This window comes from Hevea brasiliensis, chromosome 2 (assembly GCF_030052815.1).
Source record: "Hevea brasiliensis isolate MT/VB/25A 57/8 chromosome 2, ASM3005281v1, whole genome shotgun sequence".
NCBI lineage: Eukaryota > Viridiplantae > Streptophyta > Magnoliopsida > Malpighiales > Euphorbiaceae > Hevea > Hevea brasiliensis.
The window spans coordinates 1,209,237-1,230,245 of record NC_079494.1 but is presented as its reverse complement, the minus strand read 5'-3'; the positions used below and the strand labels follow the sequence as shown (position 1 = coordinate 1,230,245).

Below are 21,009 nucleotides of genomic sequence, written 5' to 3'. Positions count from 1 at the left end.
GGTCCGTCAATCCTTCCACCTGAGATGCAAGAGCAACAAAAACATCAATGTATTCATCAACAGACACTTTTCTTGATAAACAGTGGCTAACCGTTCATAAGGATTGGCTCTCATGTCCCCTCCATATCTCTGCAATAATTCCAAGGTCAGTTGAGACCATGAAATATTAGGAGTGCGCTGGCATAACCAACGCATCCAATGAAGAGCAGGTCCTTCCATACAGATCAGAGCTAGTTGAACTTTCATCTCATCAGTAGTTTTGTTAATTAAAAAATACTGTTCTGCTCTTGCTAACCATCCCACAGGGTCCACTCCGTCAAAATTTGGCAACTCAATTTTTTTAACAGCCATAGGGAATTCCTCAACCACAAGTGCATTAGCAGCTGGTGGAATGGTTTGAAACGTGCTCCCTGGAGTTGCTTGGGGGGAAGAGTCCCCCTCCAGGAATGTTGATTTCCCTCGAGCTAAGGAGGCAATCATACTTTCTAATTTGTTAAAACGTTGCTCTTGCTCTTGCTGAAAAGAGGTCATGCGTTGCTCCTGTTCTAGACGCATTGCTGCCACTGTTCTAGATTGGACATCACATTCCTCTCTACCTGATCGACACGCTCTTCCATTTGCGTTTTAGTCATGGGATTCACAGATCCGGCAGGTCGGACCAAATTGATAGAGTTAGGAACGAAGCAAAGCAAATGTAATAGCAATGGGAGAAGAAATTAATATTGTATTACTGAAATTATCTCAAGATTACAATAAATCTCTCAATACAGTAATACTCTCATCTCCTCTCTTTTGGACACAGAAGAAACAAATAGAAAAGAAAAACCCGGAGACCTCTCCCGAACTAGCTCAAGCTAGCCCCAGCAATGCTGAATCAAATGAGATAAAAAAAACCAGAATGCCCATATCAACTCAGAAGCTCTTATTTATATCTTTACTGCTGCTTTAGGAAGTGTCAGGAGTGCCATCCGAGATTCCCTCTAACTGAATAACCTTCAAATTAATCCCTTCCAGCTGTCCTATTCCAGAATCTTCCTTCTTCTTAAAATTCTTTCTGTAGTAGACTCTCAATGGTTTTGGACCTCGTCTCACCTTCTCTGGATTAACATTAACACCCATATCAGTTGGTGTCTCCAGTGAGGCAATGTTAGCCTTTGCTCCTTAAATAGCCACAAGAACTGTAATAAACAAGCATAAAGACATTTGAAGACTGTCACGACAGGAAAACATACAGAATATAGGCACCATAGACATTGCATCAGATTTAATTTATTTTCAATAATGATAAACTTCATTCATGAATAAAGATATAGAAAATAATTTTTTTAAAAGGTAAATACACCACCTTGTGCAACTCATCTTTTGTATCTGCTGGGTAGAACTTACAATCCTCAGGAAATTCACTAAAAGCCTGGAAGTACACATCTTCTTTGACTCATTTCTTCTTTTCAGCTTAGTAGGTAGATCCTAAAAACAGAGACACATAATTTTTAACCTTGGGAGATGCAAAACCTCAACCCCAACTTTTATTTCTGGAATTTTCATCAAGATGCAAACAAAAGCACAATGATCAAGAACTTACACGAATGAAGACAACAGTGCTTGGCAAACCAAGAGACCTAAACACTGACAAGCATTGACTTCCAAATGAATCAATATAGTCAGAAGCACTTTCTTCACTGGCTGATACCACAAAAGCAATCAGATCAGCAACCTACAAGTGCTCAAAAGGTCAAAATCAAAAACATTAAGTAAACTTGAGAAACCACCAAAACTTTGGAAATAAACATCAGTAACCAGTTGCCATGAACTTCCATACCTTGGTCATTTCCATACAAGATAACAAATCCCCTTGTGGTGCTTTCAACACCTAAGCTGAATGAAATCAGTAAGATATTCACAAATTTCACAATAGGATAACAAATCCTAAGTCAACAGTCCTATTCAGTTGATATAGCTTAAGCACAGAACCAGAAATTATAATTTACAATATAATTTACTATTTATTTCAGAACATAACAGGGCAAAACCAAATGAAGTTCATGCTCAAAAACTGACTCTGAAAGCAATTTCCAATCACAAGATAAATAAATTGTCTACATTCCACAAGTTCAAGTATTATTAAACAAAATCTAATTTTTCTTAAGAATATAATGCCTTAGTAGTTAAGAGCAAATTTAGTTACGCCAACGTTTATTATGAAAAATGACTGATCTTTGGTGAGACTTCACAATTGCAGCTCACCCAAACAACAATGGGTATTTTCATTTTTACCCAGGTTAGTCAAGTTTCTCAGCAGGTAAATGGAAGAGTTGGAACCTACAGTTGCTCTCAGTTTGTACTCGGATGATGCAACTGTTGAAGACACAGCTCCACCACCTTCAGGAGATAATAATTTCAGAAGATCTTCAGCAACTGAATCTAGATTTACGGAGGCAGAGAGGCCAAAGAGAACCTATCATTGAGTCAAAAAAATGAATGAATCCAAAATAAACTTCATCATAGCAGGTTTTGCCAGTACGCTACTATATATGAAAGATACTCACAATTACACGGGGAGGGCTTGATGAACCGGTAGAAGCCCTTTTCTCTTTCAAGAGGGTAGCACGTTTCTGCTCCCGCAACTATGGAATTGGAAAATTGGCAACAAGATAACAGCAAAAATTATAGCTTTGGAAAGTTATGTCAAAAATACGCTTAAAAGGGAGAGAATTGAATCTCAAAATACCATCTTGTTACGCTGAATTCGAACAGCTCGAGCTCCCTTGGCGACATTGTGCCCCGATTTTGCGATCCTGCTCTTATCTAATTCAACAAAAGCAAAAGGGTTACATTCTATTAATTGAACTCTAATATTGTGATGTAGAAAGAAGGAAAATGAAGATTTGGAAGTGAGGTAAACCTTTCAGAGATGTTTTATGAAGGTGACGAGATGATTTGGAGGAGAAACGGGACTTGTGAGGTTTGTTAACTTGAACTCGGGATCCTCCCATAGCTACTGAGAAGATCCTATGCAGCTAGCTAGCTAGTGAAACCCTAGAAACTTATCAGAAGAGGACAAGCATTCCACTTTCAGCAAAACACAGCTGCTTCGGTAGCGAAGTAGCTGCAAGGGTTTGAAGAAGGTTTTCCGTTTTCGGTATTCTGGGTGGGAATGGGATATTCATATTACGGACCACATAAACGACACCGTTTAAACGCGCTCTCCATCCATCAAAACTAATGACATTGTGTTGGGCTACGTCGTCGTACTGGCCACCACCGAACGAGTAAAATATCTGCAGTGCACCTGCTTTTTTCGCCCGTCGATAATCCAGACCTTCTTCCTTGTTGAGCCACCGTTGTTCGTTCTCTAGCTAGCTCTCTCTCTCTCTCTCTCTCTCTCCCCCTGAGGATAAGCATAAGCATAAAATGCTTCTTTTCCCACCACCTCCCCTGACTCGCTTTCCTTCAATTCAAATTCCTTCTCCATTCCTCCTCCTGCACCACCACCACCATCTTATCTCCCAGCCGTCACTCTCAGCCACCGCTTCCACAACGGCACTAACCACTCCCACTAATTTGGCTGACCCTTCTTTATCTTCTACGAGACCGCTCAATAACGACCAAAATGACATCGACGATATTCTCTCGCTCCAGAGCCGCCACTACGACTTCACTCCACTTCTTGACTTCTTGTCCAAACAAATATCATCTTCTGGAACCTCCATTGATTCCGAGTTAGCTTCACCGACTTCACTAGATGCCACAGAGTTTCAGCTTGCAGAGTCATACAGGGCTGTCCCTGGTCCACTCTGGCACTCTCTCCTCAAATCCCTCTGTACTTCTTCTTCTTCTTCTTCCATCGACTTAGCGTACGCCGTTGTTTCATGGCTCCAGAAACACAATCTCTGTTTCTCCTATGAGCTACTCTATTCGATTCTTATTCACGCACTTGGCCGCTCGGAGAAGTTGTACGAGGCGTTTTTGCTGTCTCAGAAACAGACCTTATCTCCTTTAACCTACAATGCCCTAATCAATGCCTGTGCCCGCAACAACGATCTTGAAAAGGCACTCAATTTGATTTCTAGAATGCGTCAGGATGGTTACCCGTCGGATTTCGTCAACTACAGCTTGATAATTCAGTCTCTTACGCGATCAAACAGAATCGATTCTGTGATTCTGCAAAAGCTTTATAATGAAATCGAGTGCGATAAACTTGAGCTTGACGTTCAGCTCTTAAATGACATAATTATAGGCTTTGCAAAGGCAAGTGATCCTAGCCGCGCTATGGAATTCCTAGGCATGGTTCAAGGCAGTGGATTGAGCCCAAGAACGGCGACTCTTGTGGCCGTTATATCAGCCTTGGGAGAATCGGGAAGGACTACGGAAGCTGAGGCTATTTTTGAAGAAATGAAAGACAACGGATTGAAACCCAGGACTAGAGCCTATAATGCACTTCTTAAGGGGTATGTGAAAGCTGGTTTGCTGAGAGATGCGGAATTTGTTGTTTCGGAGATGGAAAGGAGTGGGGTTTCACCAGATGAACGCACGTATAGTCTGCTAATTGATGCTTATGCTAATGCAGGCAGATGGGAAAGCGCAAGAATTGTGTTGAAGGAAATGGAAGCGAGCAACGTGATGCCTAATTCCTATGTTTTCAGCAGAATTTTAGCTTCTTATCGGGATAGAGGGGAATGGCAGAAATCCTTTCAGGTTTTAAGGGAAATGAAAAACTGTGGGGTGCGCCCTGATAGGCATTTTTACAATGTCATGATTGATACTTTTGGCAAGTTTGATTGCCTTGATCATGCAATGGCTACCTTTGATAGGATGCTGTCTGAGGGGATACAGCCTGACACAGTTACATGGAATACACTTATAGACTGTCATTGTAAGGCAGGGCGGCATGATAGAGCTGAGGAGTTGTTTGAGGAAATGATGGAAAAAGGTTACTCACCATGTACTACAACATTTAACATTATGATTAATTCATTTGGGGAGAAGCAGAGATGGGAAGATGTGAAAAATTTGATGGGGAATATGCGGAGTCAGGGTTTATTGCCTAATGTTGTAACGTATACCACACTCATTGATATTTATGGGCAATCAGGGAGATTTAACGATGCGATTGAATGCTTGGAGGATATGAAGTCTGCAGGGTTGAAACCATCCTCTACCATGTATAATGCATTGATAAATGCCTATGCACAAAGGGTATGTCATTGCCTCAAAACTTACCATGAATCCTTAACCACATTAGGAAGTGATTCTGCTAACAGTTTTCTTTATATGGTTATGTCTCAATTTATTCAGTTTTGCTGTATCCAATGTAGGTATATAAATCATTCTCCATAGAAAAATATATTATGACAGCTTTACTTTAACGAAACAATATATCCTTGACTGCAAATGTCTGGCTTGGCTTCATTTTACATTGATGGATTTAATAGACATAACTTTCATTTTATGCATTAATTATCTAGTGTTTTGAATTTTGACCAGAACACATCAGTGGCATTTTCTTCTGCACTCACTGATAGTCTTCTATTTCATTTCTTCACAGGGTTTATCTGAGCAAGCAGTAAATGCGATTAGGTTAATGAGAGCAGATGGCCTGAGGCCTAGTATTTTAGCTCTGAATTCCTTGATCAATGCATTTGGCGAGGATAGGAGAGATGCTGAAGCATTTGCAGTGCTGCAATACATGAAGGAAAATGTAAATATTGGTTAATTGATTATTCAGTAACATCCAGTTTCCCCTTTTCTTGAAAGTTATAATTTCTTTTTCCATCTTCTAACATGTCCACTGGCCCCTGGAACTGCAGGATTTGAAGCCAGATGTGGTAACGTATACTACTCTTATGAAAGCTTTGATTCGTGTAGATAAATTTAATAAGGTAAGTTATGTTGCTCAAAATACTAATTATGATCGCTGTCAGATGTCCTTAACCATAGATAATATTTCTGCTTTTGAAATTTGGCATTGGCTGCTTGAAATTTTGTGTTGCTATACTCGTTGCCTGCATACAATTTATGGACAATGAAGCCAGTATTTTAAACACACATTAATCTAGGTTAAAAGGTCTTCAACCCTAGCCATTTTGATTGCATATATGCTATCATCACTTAGCTGCTCACATATCGCATGATGTATCATTTTCTTTCTTTTTCTTGCATACATTTGTCCTTTTGTGGGATGATGCTTGGACTCCTTTTGTGAGATGATACTTGGATAAGGTAAACAGTTTGAATGTAATAGTTGCTTTAAGTGTTGACAACCTCAAAAGGCACAATATTAATCAAAAGAACGAAAGAAATAGAAAAGGAAAATGGCATTGAATGCCTATGTATAATTTCTGTGCTTAGCTATTATTATGTATCAGTTTCAACAACTATATTCTGTATGATATGAAGGTTCAGTGCATGGTTTCAGGTGCCATCTGTGTATGAAGAAATGATTTCGGCTGGGTGCACTCCAGATAGGAAAGCTAGAGCAATGCTGCGCTCTGCACTAAGATACATGAAGCAAACACTAAAATTATAGGAAACAAGTAAGATTTCCCGGACCAGGTGAACTGTGGGATCAGTTGTCTTGGACTCATTTTTAAGGTCATTATTCATTTTGCCAATTTAAGGTTTGTGGCTGCAATCCTTAGCTGATGTTTTATAAATAAATCTTACAATTGATATCCAGTTTTGGCATCTTGTCGTGTTCAAACATATAAAAGCTTTTAAGTTTTTGAGTCATTGCAATTTGTGGATAATTATAAGTTCTACATATGTATGTTTGACCGCCAGTATTTGAAATCCTTTGCCATTTTAAAAGTCGTATTATAGTATTGTGATGATTGACAAACTTATCCTCTATCTGTCAAGTAATTATTGTTCTTTGGACAAAATGGTCTTGCAGGAACAACTATATGTTTGTACATGAATAATTGGGAAGGGTTTTCATCCGGGAACAACGGGATTCTGGATCCAAAAACCATACCTTAAGATCAAAACACAGATTTGAGGACATCTTCATTCATCCTCTCTCATTTAGATTGTAAAGTTCTCTGTTTCATACAAACACCAAGTAATGTACAAGTTGTATCAGTGTCATGTATTATAATGAGAATTGACAACTCCAATTACTCTTGTATCATAAAGGAAAATAGGTGCAATTTCTTAATAGAATTACATCCTTGTTACTCTGTAACATAATGATTCTACAAAAACAGTGGACGTTTAAGTTTCTGTTATACAATGGTTATTTGCCTGCCATTGTTATTTTCTCCTTTTCATTGCATATTTGTATTTGCAAATAATGATTGATTAGTTAAATGTAGCATTAAGGATACAGCAAATCAAACCCCTTGCCCTCTTTTCTGTCGATTCCTCTTACTGTGAAAATGTTTGATGGTGGATATTCTGCACCTTCTAAGTCTAACCACCAAGTTAGAGGATAATATTTTGTGCGGCTCAATAAGAGCCTGTGACATGAAAAGGATATTGAGACTATCTCTTTTTGTGTTTAGATATCTTTGGTGAAACAACGTTTTGTGTTAGAATTTTCAGAAGAAAGTGTTGATGAAACATTTCTACTTCTCTACTCCCGATTTTTAAGATACATTTGATCATATCGAAGGTTGGATTATTTGACATATGTGCCCAATTTGAAATCAGAACTGTATTGGTCTAATATAGAACCGATCAAGAAATACAGTTAGATAATCATCGTGGCAATTCATTAAAGAAATCAGTGTTGCATTGTGTGAAAAAAAAAAAACATCCTATATGAAGTTTAATTACATGAATCGAAATCTATTCTCTAAAGAATGTAATACATCTATGTCTCTCTCTCACACCATACATACGTGCAAATTATACTGGCTGTCAAGATACAAGGTCAGAGGGCCATGGCCGAAACAATTGTTCTACGGTCTACTAGACTTGCTCTTTGAAATTCTAGAACAGAACATGAACAACAACAGAACAGAGGATAGCAAGAAGAGCCTAAAATATGTTCTTATCTCCTGCATCCCAATATCTAGCACCTCCATCTTCTTGCCATATCTATTTCTCCTCTCCATTAAGTACCCATCAAGATATTCATCTATGGATACCCACTTGTCCAAACTGGATGTGGAGGCCTTTGATCCAATATCAGTTAGTTGGAGTGGTCCCAATTTAAATATAGTGAAAAAAGCAGCAGACCAATCATTGAGAACTCTCTGGATCCAAAAAAAAAAAAAAAAAAAATCATCTGGTCATTAAATTTCAATAAATTACTTTCCATCAGCAATTGTCATCTACTTTTCATCAGTATTAATTTGTTATAAAAAAAAATAATGAGAGAGAAAATATAGTGAAAATATACCATATGAAATCAAAGATATGGGGCAACAAATTCAAAAGTAACATAACATACATTGAAGGTAGTGAGGTCAACAGGATTGAACATTTTAAAGCAGTCTTTTGATGAAGCTGTTGGATCCCCATATATCTGCCAGTCAAATAAAATGTAAACAGAAGACACTAGCTCTTAAGAGATTTTATAGAAGTTCACATTTCACAAACCTCAAAGGTGAAAGCCACAGGCACTTTTACAATGTCGTACATGTAATCTGTTGCTGTCCCATGTGCAAGATACCTAAATTTGAGCATGGAATAAGCATGCCAATATTGTAATTTTCTAAATGGAACAGCCTGAATATACATTCACTTCAAGTTGACAAAATGTCAACCTACAGCACTGAAGTCCTTCAAAAATATGCAAAAATAATAAACACTGGCAGAAGTAGGTGAAATCTCCTAATGGCCCCGCAAACTCTGTAAGAACTTGAATTTGAATATGAGAAATAATCGCTGCCAAACCTTCAGGTCCTGGCGTGCTCATATTGGCTGTAATCCTACTACATAAACCAGTGCTATACGTAGACATACATTTCATACCATGTCAGATATGACAAACTTGGAGGTTCAATATGATTTAAGACATGCTAGCTGAAGAATAAACTAGAAAACAATTTTTCCAACAAAGAAGAGATGACACAATATTATCAAAAGTACTCATGATGCCTATAACACTTTGTGAAACTCTTTTGCATTCAGCTCTGCAATCATAACAACCTTGTGTTTATACATGTATGACATTATAACCCAACTATGTTACTCTATGTTTTAGGAGACCATGACCAGACATTTCACAATGCAGACAAGGCTACATAAACTAAAATTGGATGAGGTACATTACAAATCAAACAAAAGAAGCCATTAATGAATGTGCACAAGTGTCTGTGTACTGCACTGTAATTAAGCAATAATGAACATATTTGTCTTCCTGTAACTCAGCAGATTTTATTTAGGCTTAAGGCTCATAGATAAATAGACTAACCCAACAGAGCCTCCCCCTGAACCAATCATGCAACGCTTGTGACAATGAACTTGATTCAGTTCACTAAGCAACGACTTCATCCGCGCTGAGGGTGACCCATCAGGGGTTGTGTTCCTGTGGTCATATGGCATAAATAAAGCCTGAACAAACAGAATAAATTATGAACTGTTAATAAATCAAAATGGATTTGTTCTTTAGCCATAAACATTGCATTGGAGTAAATGAACATTTTTTTTATTCAGAACATTCACCAAAGCTTCTTAATGAAAGATGGCATAGTTTATAGGATAATTTATTAAAAGAAACAAAGATCATGAGCAAATACTTCATAAGTGATTTTCAATTGCATACACCTGTACTCTAATGATGTTAACTTGAGTAATGTAGATGATATGCTAGTCCATTATATTTGTCACATACATCAGTTCAGCAACAGGAGGAAAGGAATATTGCTGACACTTACCTCCATTCCAGAGTGCACATTAACCCATATGTGAGGATCGAATGATAGGGCAAGTTTCCGCATTATTTGAGTTTCAGGCTCACTGAAAGGAGCAGTGCCAGGATTCTCTTCATATGGATCATAATCCTATAAATGGATAAGCAACAAATATGAGACAAAGACATCACATCACATGACAGCAACTGTTCATTTGAAATTATAGCATTAAACATTAAATGGTAGAGAAGAGAAGGGAAGGCTAAAACCTCAATGATTTAGTCTAAAGCTTTGTCAATGATGACCGATATAGGTATTTCAATAAAATAAATCTCATTACGCTCATTTAAAATTAAACTTAAGAATTGCCAAAGACATTATATCTACAGTAAGAAGCTTAAAAGATGCAACTCTGTTATGAAATACAGAGCAGAGTGCAAAGGGAATAGAATGAATAAGCATAGCAAACCTTCTCCTTTTTGCCCCAATCAACACTCCAATTGCGGTTGAGATCAACTCCTCTTCCTGCCACAAAAAGAAGTTAAGTATTACCATGTCCTTCTTAGTAGTCATATTAAATTACAAGAATCAACTTCCTGACCATTTCTCCTCTCACAAAGATCTCCTCCTTCAACGAGTTTGCGGCCATTCAAATTTTCCAGAGGCACCACCTGTATATCACTGGAAATTAGCATTCACTGAACAAACAAAGTTCAATAAGGAAGCTTCAGAAAACACTGATATGCAGCATACACATTTTCCTTTTACCATTGCATAAATTTTATACAGGTTTGGTATTGCAATGCCTTCCACACCTCTTTCCCACAAAATTAATTTATGGGAATACAAAATAAAACCACAAAAATTTCAATAAAATTAGTAGAAAACAACATAAAGAACTGGTAATTTGGATAAAGTCTCCCCAAAAAGAACTGTCAAGCTTCTACATTCAAACTTATGATTAGCAGCAGAGGCCACCAATATCAAAGACCAGGATAAACACTGGGTTATGAACAAGATTGGAAACTGAAGAAAAGGAGAAATAAAACCAAAAAATTATCCTGATCCATTAATATCTAAGATAATTTCAGACATTACAATGATTTACAATACACTGATAATGACTTTATATCTTTTGCTCCTAAGGATTACAAGTCATAACTCAAATTGCTAAAATAGATTAAAAAAAATTCCAGTCCACTCAGAAGAGGCAGATAACAGCTACATTAGCACAGCCAAGGGAAGAAACTGATGCCAGATGAAAAATTACCTTTATGACAAGCTTGTCTAGAGTACTGTTTAAGGAAGTTGGATTTGCATTGGGCAAAAACTGTTCTTCACTTAAGATTGACAAGATCCGCAATGCAAGTTCTGATGTAATGAGCTCCCTACCATGCTGCCCAAAACTCTGGAAGACAAGGAATTATCTGTCAAGAAAACCAGCAATTACTAATCTGAGATATTCTAATCGACCACATATCAAATTAAAATAGGGTTAGAAAATATACAGGCGTTCTATTCCCGATTTCTGCCCCAAATTAATCAGAATCACACATTTCAATTTTTTTCTTTTCTTTAACTAAAGCCTAAGAGGTGACAACTTGATGGGCTCTATGTACAATTCAAAGCATACAATATATGTAGAAAACTTACAAGAAGGATCCGAAACTTTGACCTCTCATCACTCGCTCTCCTACTCCTGCAATAAGTAGCTACTGTAATCTCTGCTCGGTAACCTTTGTTTCCGGTTTTAATCGTCTCCACCTGACAAAACCATGGAAAATTAAAAGTTTGAAGCTTAACAAAAGAAGAAAACAAACAGAGAGTAAACGTTACATACAGTGAGTTTGTCTGGGTGACGATGAACCAATGCCTTTATCTGCTCCAACAAATCGATACTGCAAAATCAGAATTTTTAAGGAAAACCCATCATTGTTACAGTTAATCAAATTTAACAATAGCATCAAATAATTTTCCTTCAATAACAAAGTTTCCACCTTTACTATTACCCAGGATTCAACTAAAATATCAAAATCTTAAAATTCTAGCAAATAAATGCACAAACAATATAACAGTTGTAAAACTAACAAAAATCTCACATAATTAGGAAGAATCAACATAACAAACAGGCAATTGATGGGAATAAGAGGAAGCAATACCTGGAATGGTAGAGATCGCGATTGATGGGGGTAAACGTGGAGTTAGATTCAGCATTGGCGGGTGAGAAACCAGTAAAAACGAACAAGAGGAAGAAAGAGAGGAGAAAAGCCATATGGGTGAGAAGAAGAAGAAGAAAAAGAATCTTTGCTTTCTTTCTTTGTCTTTACCTCATCTCATTTCATTAATGCATTTTCAGGCAAGCGCCATTCAACGTAAGACTTTGGATTTCTATGAGAGAGTCGCTCTGTCAGTTTGTAATTTGGATTTTTCTTTCCTGTTCAATCAACGGCCACACTTCATTTTATTGGTTTTATTTTTGTCAACCTGCATTAGATCGTACGGTCTGAAAATTAACTCTCGAAATAATTTTGCTCCTCTGATCGGATCCGAGGCGATCCGATCCGATTCGATCCGATCCGATCCATCATCCAAACGTGGACGGGGCCACCATCAAACGTCGGAAATAATAAATATGGTAAATTACAATTTAATCCCTGAGGTGTGATTAAATTTACAATTTAATTATTTTCTTAAGTTAAATCTATAACTTTAATTCTTATAATTTTAAAATCTTCACATTTTGATAACTTTACAAGTCTGTTAATTTTTTATTAAATTTAGTAAAATATTAAAATATTCTTAATTTTCTTTTCTGTAACACCCCAAAATTTTATTATTTATGAGTATTTTTGGTATTTTAATTTTATTTAAATTTTAGGAATTTTTTTGAGATTTTTCAGATTTTAAAAATCGGGTTCGATTTTCCGAAAAGATAAACTTTGATGATTTTTAAAAAATTAATTTAAAGACCACGTGGCAAAACTAAAAATATATTTGGAGTCTACGTATTTTTCTGAGTTTTATGGAATTTTTTTCGGAATTTTTGGACCTCGTTTTCGGTCCCGAGGCAGAGTAAAAATTCAAAATTTTGTATTTCGAATCGAACCGGACCGGATCGGACCGGTCGAATCGGACCGGCCCTTTTCCTTCTTCCTTTTTCTTCTCCCGCGCGCGATGGCTCTCCCCTCTTCTCTCTCTCGTTTCTCTCTCCTCCCCTCCCCTGCCGCCGGCCAGCCGCCTCCCCTGCGTCCTCCCCTCGCCGGCGCCGCCTCCCAGCTGTCCCAGCCAGCCGGCAGCCGCCCAGAACGGCCGGAAAACGCGCGCGATCTCCCTTCCTCGCGCGCGCGGCGTTTCGGCTTCCCCGGCCAAATCCGGCCGATCCGGCCACCAATTGGACCGGGTCTTGTGTCCAAAATCATCTACTCGGCGAGAGCTTTCCATAGACACCAAGAACGCCGAAATCCATCGAGCGGATTGTCCGATTTTTGCTCGGGAAGATTTTAGCCCATTTCGACTTTTGGGCTAGATTTCTCGAAAACCGTGAATCCCACGAGAAAACCGAGGCCACCAGCACGCTCCATTCGTCGAGAGCTTCGCAACGACATAAATTTCGAATTTTTCCGACACCGTTTTTCGGTGGGTCCCACGGAACTTCGCAGTGTATTTTCGACCATTAAATGAGCTTAGAAAATTCTGAAAAATTTATGTACTAACCCCCGTGTTATGGGCTTCGTGTAGGTATCCTCGATTCGCGAAATTGACGCTGATTGGCCAGATGCAAATTTCGCCGCATGCACCGATTCTGGAAAAGTCTCCGAATTGGACCGAGGTTTTGGCTAGCCCCATTGTCGACGCCCCGAGCGTTCGAAGTCGGAATCGGCAAAGGTAAACCCGAACCTTGCTTTTTCGTAATTTTCTAGTGCTTAAATAGGATTAAAAATCCATAGAATATTCGTGGTAGCTTAGAAAATTACGATTCTTTTTGCAATAGCTTAGTAATATTGCTAAGGACCGCGGGGCAAAGTTTTATAATTTTTAGAGCTTGTTTGGGCAGTTTTTGCAAAAATGATCAATAATAAGGACTAAATTGAAATTTTGCGTATTGTGATGGATGATTGATTTGATGGGCCCAGGAGGGGCTGTGTGATATGATTGAACTGTTGATATATGGATTGTGAATATAGAAGTGCGTTTTTTTAGCCCTTTTGCAGGTTGGGTAGGTCCTAGGTATAGGGGAGACTCACGGATTTTCACACGACTTAGGACGATTTGATCTTTTTCTTTGTTTGTATTGAGTCAAATTTATTAAATAGATGTAATGTAATTGTCAGTGAGCCGATGACCTTTCTTCCTCCGCCCACCACACAAGAATTTGTCGTCAAGTTTGTGAGTAAAATATTAATTTTAATTATAATTTCGATATTATTATATGTTCAGCATGCCCATGCATCACTTATATGCATATATTTATGTAGTTAAACTCTAGGCACAATTTATGTTGCATTCATAACTGTTAAAGTGCCATGAATGTTGTTGCGGTAATTTGGAGCAGCAGCGTGCGTTGGCGTGCGTGTGATGTGGTGTGGACTATGGATAGGACGGCAGACACGGCTTGAGTTCTTCATTGGGACCGGTCCTTCGGGGTAGACACGGCTTGAGTTCTTCGCTGGGACCCCGATTTGGTATTTAAGTGGAAGTCCGAGCTGAGTTCTTCGCTGGCACCAGGTTGGATTTAAGAGAGCTGTATAGGGGATCAGCTCCCATATGTTATGATTTATGCTACAGGGTGCGTGAGTGCTCCAAATTACCTTTATGATGTTATGATGTGAAAATGTTGTCTATGTTGCATTTCACTCTACAGGGTGCATTAGTTCAGATAGTTATAGAGATTATAGTTAAGATTGATATTTTACTCTCTGAGTCGAATGCTCACTCCTGTTCAAAAATTTTTACAGGCCACAGGAGGATATTTTTGAGGTTAACCTGCTTTCTCCCTCGCAGGTCAATTATCACTGTTTGTATAAACTTGTTAAATCTTAGAATTTCAGCATGTGTTAGAAATGTTTATTTTATTTGGGTCTGTAAACTAAATATGCTATGCATGTTTGATGGATTGGATGAGGGAGCTGAGCTCCCATTTATTTTTATGTTGATGAGTATGTGGAGGGTGAGCTGAGCTCCCCAATTGACTATATATTGTGTTTACAGGTCGGGTGAGTCAAAAACTCCCCGTTGGTAAGTCCATTTTATGGCCGGACTCTGTCCGTTTGTTTTCTTGATATTGGGCCCAAATGGGCCTTAGAGTTGGGTTAATGAACAGTTAGGCTTACTACGGGCCTCGGGGGCTTTAGGTGGCCTGTGTCCTAGTCTTGGTCCGCCCATAGGTTGGGTCGTGACAAATGTGGTATCAGAGCCTAGGCTCCAGATTCTTAGGGAATGTTTGTCTAAAGTATTGGGAAGAGTCTACTAGGAGTCACATGCGGAAATATAGGGTCCACATTCGTCTTGCATTGTCATCTTTGCTTCTAGTTTCTGCTCCATATGTTATGTATAAATATGAGTCTATAGAGCTGTGTAATGAGCAGTTTTGAATTTTTGTGGGCTAATGCTGCTGAATTTCAGGAAAATGCGTAGAAGCAGGAGAGCTGCCACTGCACTGTAACAGATGTGCCCGACGAGGTGTCGGACAGATGAGGCGCCCGCCAGGAGGCGGGGTAGGAGGCCTAGAGCTGCTCAAGTAGAAGAGCAGCTACCCACAGTTCAGGAACAGTCTTTCATGGCACAGGGTCCCATGGACCCCATGGCAGCTACTCTAGCTGGGTTGCAGAGGACCATAGATATGATAGCACAGTATATGGTCCACCCTCCACAGCAGCAGCAGTCCACCGCACCAAGAGAGGAATCTTACAAACAGATCATAAATTTCAAGAAGTTGGTGCCTGGAACTTATGATGTGTCAGACGATGCATATCGGTTTTTAGATTCCTGCAGACGAGCAGAATGTAATTACGATTGGTCGATAGAAGACTCGATAGAGTGTATGCAAGATGTCATGGGGCCTATGCCTAGACAATGGATGAATGACTACGTGTTACCGGATGGAGGGCTTGACATGGGCCTGGGCCAGGAACTTTTATCAATCGGTTTGTGCGTAAAGCTTCAGAGATCAAACAGTGGGCCTTTGAGGCCTTAAGACGAATGGCGTGTCCAGAGATGAATATGCTCTGCACTTCGAATTGAGCAGATATGCCCCTACAGCAGTATCTACAGAGACTATGAAGGTGAAAAGATTCCTAAAGGGGCTTGACAGGAGGTATGCGAACCTGGCCATGATGTCTGATCAGTCTTTTGATGTAGTGGTTGATCGAGCCAGACAGATTGAGATTAGCTATGCTATGGATGACAGCGGTAGAGCAAAGAAAAACAGAGCGGAGGGTTCTTCAGGTGTTCCCCACATGGGTACTACGGATAGTGGTGGCCAAACTACTTACAGAGGAAGAAGCAGAAATAAGAGGAGTGATTTTAGACACAAATCCCGAGGGTTCGCACTGTGGTACGGATCCAAAGAAGTGGTAACAGTGGTACGCAGCTCGCTCGTTCAGATCCTCTTTGGCACCTTGTGCACAGTGTGGAAGAGGACATTCAGGATCTTATTTGATGGGTTCAGGAGTATGCTTCAGGTGTGGCCAACCAGGTCACTTTGCTAGGGAATGCCCTGTGTTCAGCGAGCCACAAATGGGGTCACAGGGTTCTGTTGCGAATGTTCCTCGACAGTTGTATCCGGGCGCTTCCAACATGGCAGGCAGTCAGTTCAGTGGCCAACAGGGCCGAGGACAAGGGGGACGTGGATTTGGAGGCAGATCAGGAGGTAGAAGTCAGTATCAGGGTTATGACACTCAGTAGGGGTCAAGCTCGGTTTTCACCGACCCACCGGATGCTCAAGCTTCAAATGCGGTTGTGGCGGTATTCTTCCAGGTCATTCTTATGAGGCTCGTGTTTTGATAGATTCGGGTGCTACGCACTCATTTGTCTCCCCTGTGTTTACCATGAGGTTGGGTAGAAACCCTACAACTTTAGAGTGCCCTTTGTCGGTAGCTACCCCGCTTAGTGACAACATAGATGTAGATATGGTTTTTCCGGGTAGCCCAGTGGTAGTGGATGGAAAGATCCTCCCAGCAGACTTGGTTCCTCTACCAGTAATGGATTTCGATGTAATCCTGGGGATGGATTGGTTGGCAACTCATTTTGCCACCTTAGACTGCAGGAACAAAAAGGTGTATTTCCACATACCTGGTGTGGAAGAGTTTAGCTTTGATGGTGACAGGAGCGTGGCTCCGTATAATTTGGTGTCAGCAATTAGTGCTAGAAAAATGTTGAGGCGTGGATGCCAAGGGTATTTGGCATTGGTGAGAGATACATCTGTAGAAGATGTCAGCATGAAAAATGTTCCTGTTGTCAGAGAATTCATGGATGTCTTCCCTGAAGAGCTTCGTGGTTGCCACCAGAAAGGGGAATAGAGTTCTGCATTGATGTTATTCCGGGTACAAACCCCATATCGATGCCACCTTACAGGATGGCACCAGCAGAATTGAAAGAGCTGAAGGAGCAACTACAGGAGCTTTTGGACAAGGGTTTTATACGTCCGAGCACTTCACCCTGGGGTGCTCCTGTTCTATTTGTGAGAAAGAAGGATGGGTCATTGAGGTTATGTATCGACTACAGACAACTGAACAAGGTCACTGTGAAGAACAAGTATCCACTTCCTCGGATCGATGATTTGTTTGATCAGCTCCAAGGAGCTAGATTCTTTTCCAAGATAGACTTGCGGTCAGGCTACCATCAATTGAGAATCAGGAATGAGGACGTGTCCAAAACGGCTTTCAGGACAAGATATGGTCATTATGAGTTCCTGGTGATGTCTTTTGGACTCACTAATGCACCAAAGACCTTCATGGACTTGATGAACAGGGTGTTCAAGCCATTTTTGGACCGTTTTGTCATCGTATTCATAGATGACATTCTGGTATACTCTCGGACCGAGGAAGAACACGTGTGGCACTTGAGGATGGTGTTGCAGACTTTGAGGGAGCACCAGCTATACGCCAAATTTTCGAAATGTGAATTTTGGCTAGAAAGCATCTCATTCTTGGGACACTTGGTTTCTAGAGACGGTATTCAAGTGGATCCCAAGAAAATTGAAGCTGTAACTGATTGGCTTAGGCCTACAATAGTCACTGAGGTGCGAAGTTTTCTGGGTTTAGCTGGCTACTATAGGCGTTTTGTACAAGATTTCTCCAGGATAGCGGCTCCCCTAACTAAGTTGACCAGGAAGAATGTTCCATTCAATTGGACAGATGACTGTGAGGTGAGTTTCCAGAAGCTTAAGGAGTGTCTAACCACTGCCCCTGTGTTGACACTACCTGTGAGTGGTGAAGGATACACCGTGTATTGTAACGCCTCCAGAGTTGGCCTAGGGTGTGTTTTGATGCAGAATGGAAAGGTAGTGGCTTATGCTTCAAGACAGCTGAAGAGGCATGAGCAGAACTACCCCACCCATGATTTGGAAATGGCGGCTGTAGTCTTTGCACTAAAAATCTGGAGACACTACCTGTATGGTGAAGTGTGCGAGATATACACCGACCATAAGAGTTTGAAGTACATCTTCCAACAGAGGGACTTGAACTTGAGACAGAGGAGATGGATGGAGCTTCTGAAAGACTATGATTGCACCATCCAGTACCACCCTGGAAAGGCCAATGTTGTAGCAGATGCCTTGAGTAGAAAATCTTCTGGCAGTTTGGCACACATTTCAGTAGAGAAGAGACCATTGATTCAGGAGATACATGAGTTGATGGATCAAGGTTTAATCCTAGATCTTTCAGATGAGGGGGTATTGTTGGCTCACTTTTCAGTGAGGCCAGACTTGAGGGACAGAGTTAGAGTTTCCCAGCACAGAGACCAACAATTGATGAAGATTATAGAGAGAGTACAGCAAGGTGAAGGTGGTGAGTTTGGATTTGCCAATGATGGCGCCCTAGTGCAAGGTTCTAGGATATGTGTGCCCGATGTGGACAACCTCAGGAATGAAATCATGCGAGAGGCACACTACACACTGTACAGTGTCCACCCAGGTTCCACCAAGATGTACCATGATGTGAAAGATAGCTATTGGTGGAATGGCATGAAGAGAGACATAGCAGACTTTGTGTCCAAGTGCTTGACTTGTCAGAAGGTGAAGTTTGAACACCAGAGACCGTCAGGGAAGCTGCAAGAGCTCCCTATCCCAGAATGGAAGTGGGAAATGATCACTATGGATTTTGTGACTGGGTTGCCTCGTACCACGCGAGGATATGATTCGATATGGGTAATTGTAGACCGCTTGACCAAATCAGCTCACTTCTTGCCTGTGAAGACTACATACTCGGGCACAAGATGCCCGACTCTACATTCGAGAAATAGTCGATTGCATGGAGTTCCGCTTCCATAATATCCGACAGAGGGCCTGATTCACTTCTCGCTTTGGAGAAAGTTGCAGGAGGCACTTGGCACATGATTGAACTTGATGACGGCTTTCCAACCTCAGATAGACGGACAGTCCGAAAGGACAATCCAAACACTGGAAGACATGCTTCGCATGAGTGTCTTGGATTTTGGAGGTCAATGGGATGAGCAGTTAGCTTTGGTGGAGTTTGCCTACAACAACAAGCATTACTCCAAAGATAGGATGGCACCCTATGAGGCATTATATGGAAGAAAGTGTAGGTCTCTCGTGTTGGACAGAATTGGGGAAGCGAAGGTGCATGATGTAGACCTAGTGCAAGACACTTGAGGTAGTTCCTTTAATCGAGGAACGATCAAAACTTTTCGAGGCGTAAGAGTTATGCAGACCCCAGACGGAGGGATGTGGAGTTTGCAGTGGGCGACTATGTATTCCTGAAGGTTTCTCCAATGAAGGGAGTCATGAGATTTGGAAAGAAGGGCAAGTTGGCACCTCGGTATATTGGACCTTTTGAGGTTACGGATAGAGTTGGAGCAGTTGCCTACCGGTTGGAGCTACCACCCAACCTTTCTCACGTTCACCCCGTGTTTCACATCTCCATGCTCAGGAAATACATTCCTGATCCTTCTCATGTACTGCAGCCGGATGCGATAGAGCTAAAAGAGAACTTGACATTTGAGGAGCAACCTGTAGCCATAGTGGACTACCAAGTGAGACAGCTAAGATCCAAACAGATCCCTATGGTTAAGGTTTTGTGGAGGAGTCAGTCGGTGGAAGAGTGCACCTGGGAGTCACAACGGGACATGCGTAGCAAGTACCCCTATTTGTTCAATGTATAGTCATGTGCTTTATTCTGCCTTGTGTAAAAATTCGAGGACGAATTTTCTGTAAGGGGGGAAGAATGTAACACCCCAAAATTTTATTATTTATGAGTATTTTTGGTATTTTAATTTTATTTAAATTTTAGGAATTTTTTTGAGATTTTTCGGATTTTAAAAATCGGGTTCGATTTTCCGAAAAGATAAACTTTGATGATTTTTAAAAAATTAATTTAAAGACCACGTGGCAAAACTAAAAATATATTTGGAGTCTACGTATTTTTCTGAGTTTTATGGAATTTTTTTCGGAATTTTTGGACCTCGTTTTCGGTCCCGAGGCAGAGTAAAAATTCAAAATTTTATATTTCGAATCGAACCGGCCGACCGAATCGACGGATCGACCGGTCGAATCGGACCTACTTTTCCTTCTTCCTTTTTCTTCTCCGCGATGGCTCTCCCCTCTTCTCTCTCTCGTTTCTCTCTCCTCCCCTCCCCACGCCACCGCCTCCCTGCGTCCTCCTCGCCGGTGCCGCCCCAATCGCCCCAGCCACTGGCACGCCTAACGGCCGGAAAACGCGCGCGATCTCCCTTCCTCGCGCGCGCGGCGTTTCGGCTTCCCCGGCCAAATCCGGCCGATCCGGCCACCGATTGGACCGGGTCTTGTGTCCAAAATCATCTACTCGGCGAGAGCTTTCCATAGACAACAAGAACGCCGAAATCCATCGAGCGGATTGTCCGATTTTTGCTCGGGAAGATTTTAGCCCATTTCGACTTTTGTGCTAAATTTCTCGAAAACCGTGAATCCCACGAGGAAACCGAGGCCACCAGCACGCTCCATTCGTCGAGAGCTTCGCAACGACATAAATTTCGAATTTTTCCGACACCGTTTTTC

At 40.7% G+C, this 21,009-nt stretch overlaps 3 protein-coding genes across 8 annotated transcripts; 1 reads left to right on the top strand and 2 right to left on the bottom strand.

The window, feature by feature from the left end:
* Positions 1-704: 704 nt before the first annotated feature.
* Positions 705-3,278, bottom strand: LOC131169007 (uncharacterized). 4 transcript variants are annotated; one of them, XR_009142061.1, is made up of 8 exons: positions 2,903-3,278; positions 2,729-2,805; positions 2,547-2,624; positions 2,324-2,455; positions 1,820-1,870; positions 1,583-1,683; positions 1,346-1,467; positions 705-1,178 (listed from the first exon to the last, which is right to left on the bottom strand). XR_009142061.1 is itself a non-coding variant. In XM_058131317.1 (8 exons), exons 1-8 carry the CDS (start codon positions 2,991-2,993, stop codon positions 1,148-1,150), a joined length of 714 nt encoding a protein of 237 aa, XP_057987300.1. In that variant the 5' UTR covers positions 2,994-3,278; the 3' UTR covers positions 705-1,147. The 4 variants fall into 4 exon arrangements, 2 of the variants coding, with proteins under 2 accessions (XP_057987300.1, XP_057987295.1); XR_009142062.1 differs by having other exon boundaries at positions 705-1,097; XM_058131317.1 differs by having other exon boundaries at positions 1,583-1,714.
* Positions 3,259-7,248, top strand: LOC110660990 (pentatricopeptide repeat-containing protein At5g42310, chloroplastic). Of its 3 annotated transcripts, none has more exons than XR_009142051.1 (5): positions 3,259-5,196; positions 5,546-5,698; positions 5,808-5,879; positions 6,416-6,617; positions 6,893-7,248. XR_009142051.1 is itself a non-coding variant. In XM_021819475.2 (5 exons), the coding sequence occupies exons 1-4, from the start codon at positions 3,412-3,414 to the stop codon at positions 6,524-6,526; spliced, it is 2,121 nt and encodes a 706-aa protein (XP_021675167.1). In that variant the 5' UTR covers positions 3,290-3,411; the 3' UTR covers positions 6,527-6,533; positions 6,893-7,248. The 3 variants fall into 3 exon arrangements, 1 of the variants encoding a protein (XP_021675167.1); XR_009142052.1 differs by having other exon boundaries at positions 3,290-5,196; positions 6,416-6,591; XM_021819475.2 differs by having other exon boundaries at positions 3,290-5,196; positions 6,416-6,533.
* Positions 7,249-7,690: 442 nt separating this feature from the next.
* LOC110660993 (uncharacterized) lies at positions 7,691-12,233 on the bottom strand. The gene is made up of 11 exons (XM_021819477.2): positions 11,960-12,233; positions 11,641-11,698; positions 11,454-11,564; positions 11,071-11,208; positions 10,402-10,471; positions 10,270-10,325; positions 9,825-9,950; positions 9,362-9,501; positions 8,545-8,617; positions 8,396-8,470; positions 7,691-8,198 (listed from the first exon to the last, which is right to left on the bottom strand). The coding sequence occupies exons 1-11, from the start codon at positions 12,070-12,072 to the stop codon at positions 7,902-7,904; spliced, it is 1,257 nt and encodes a 418-aa protein (XP_021675169.1). The 5' UTR covers positions 12,073-12,233; the 3' UTR covers positions 7,691-7,901.
* Positions 12,234-21,009: the final 8,776 nt, after the last annotated feature.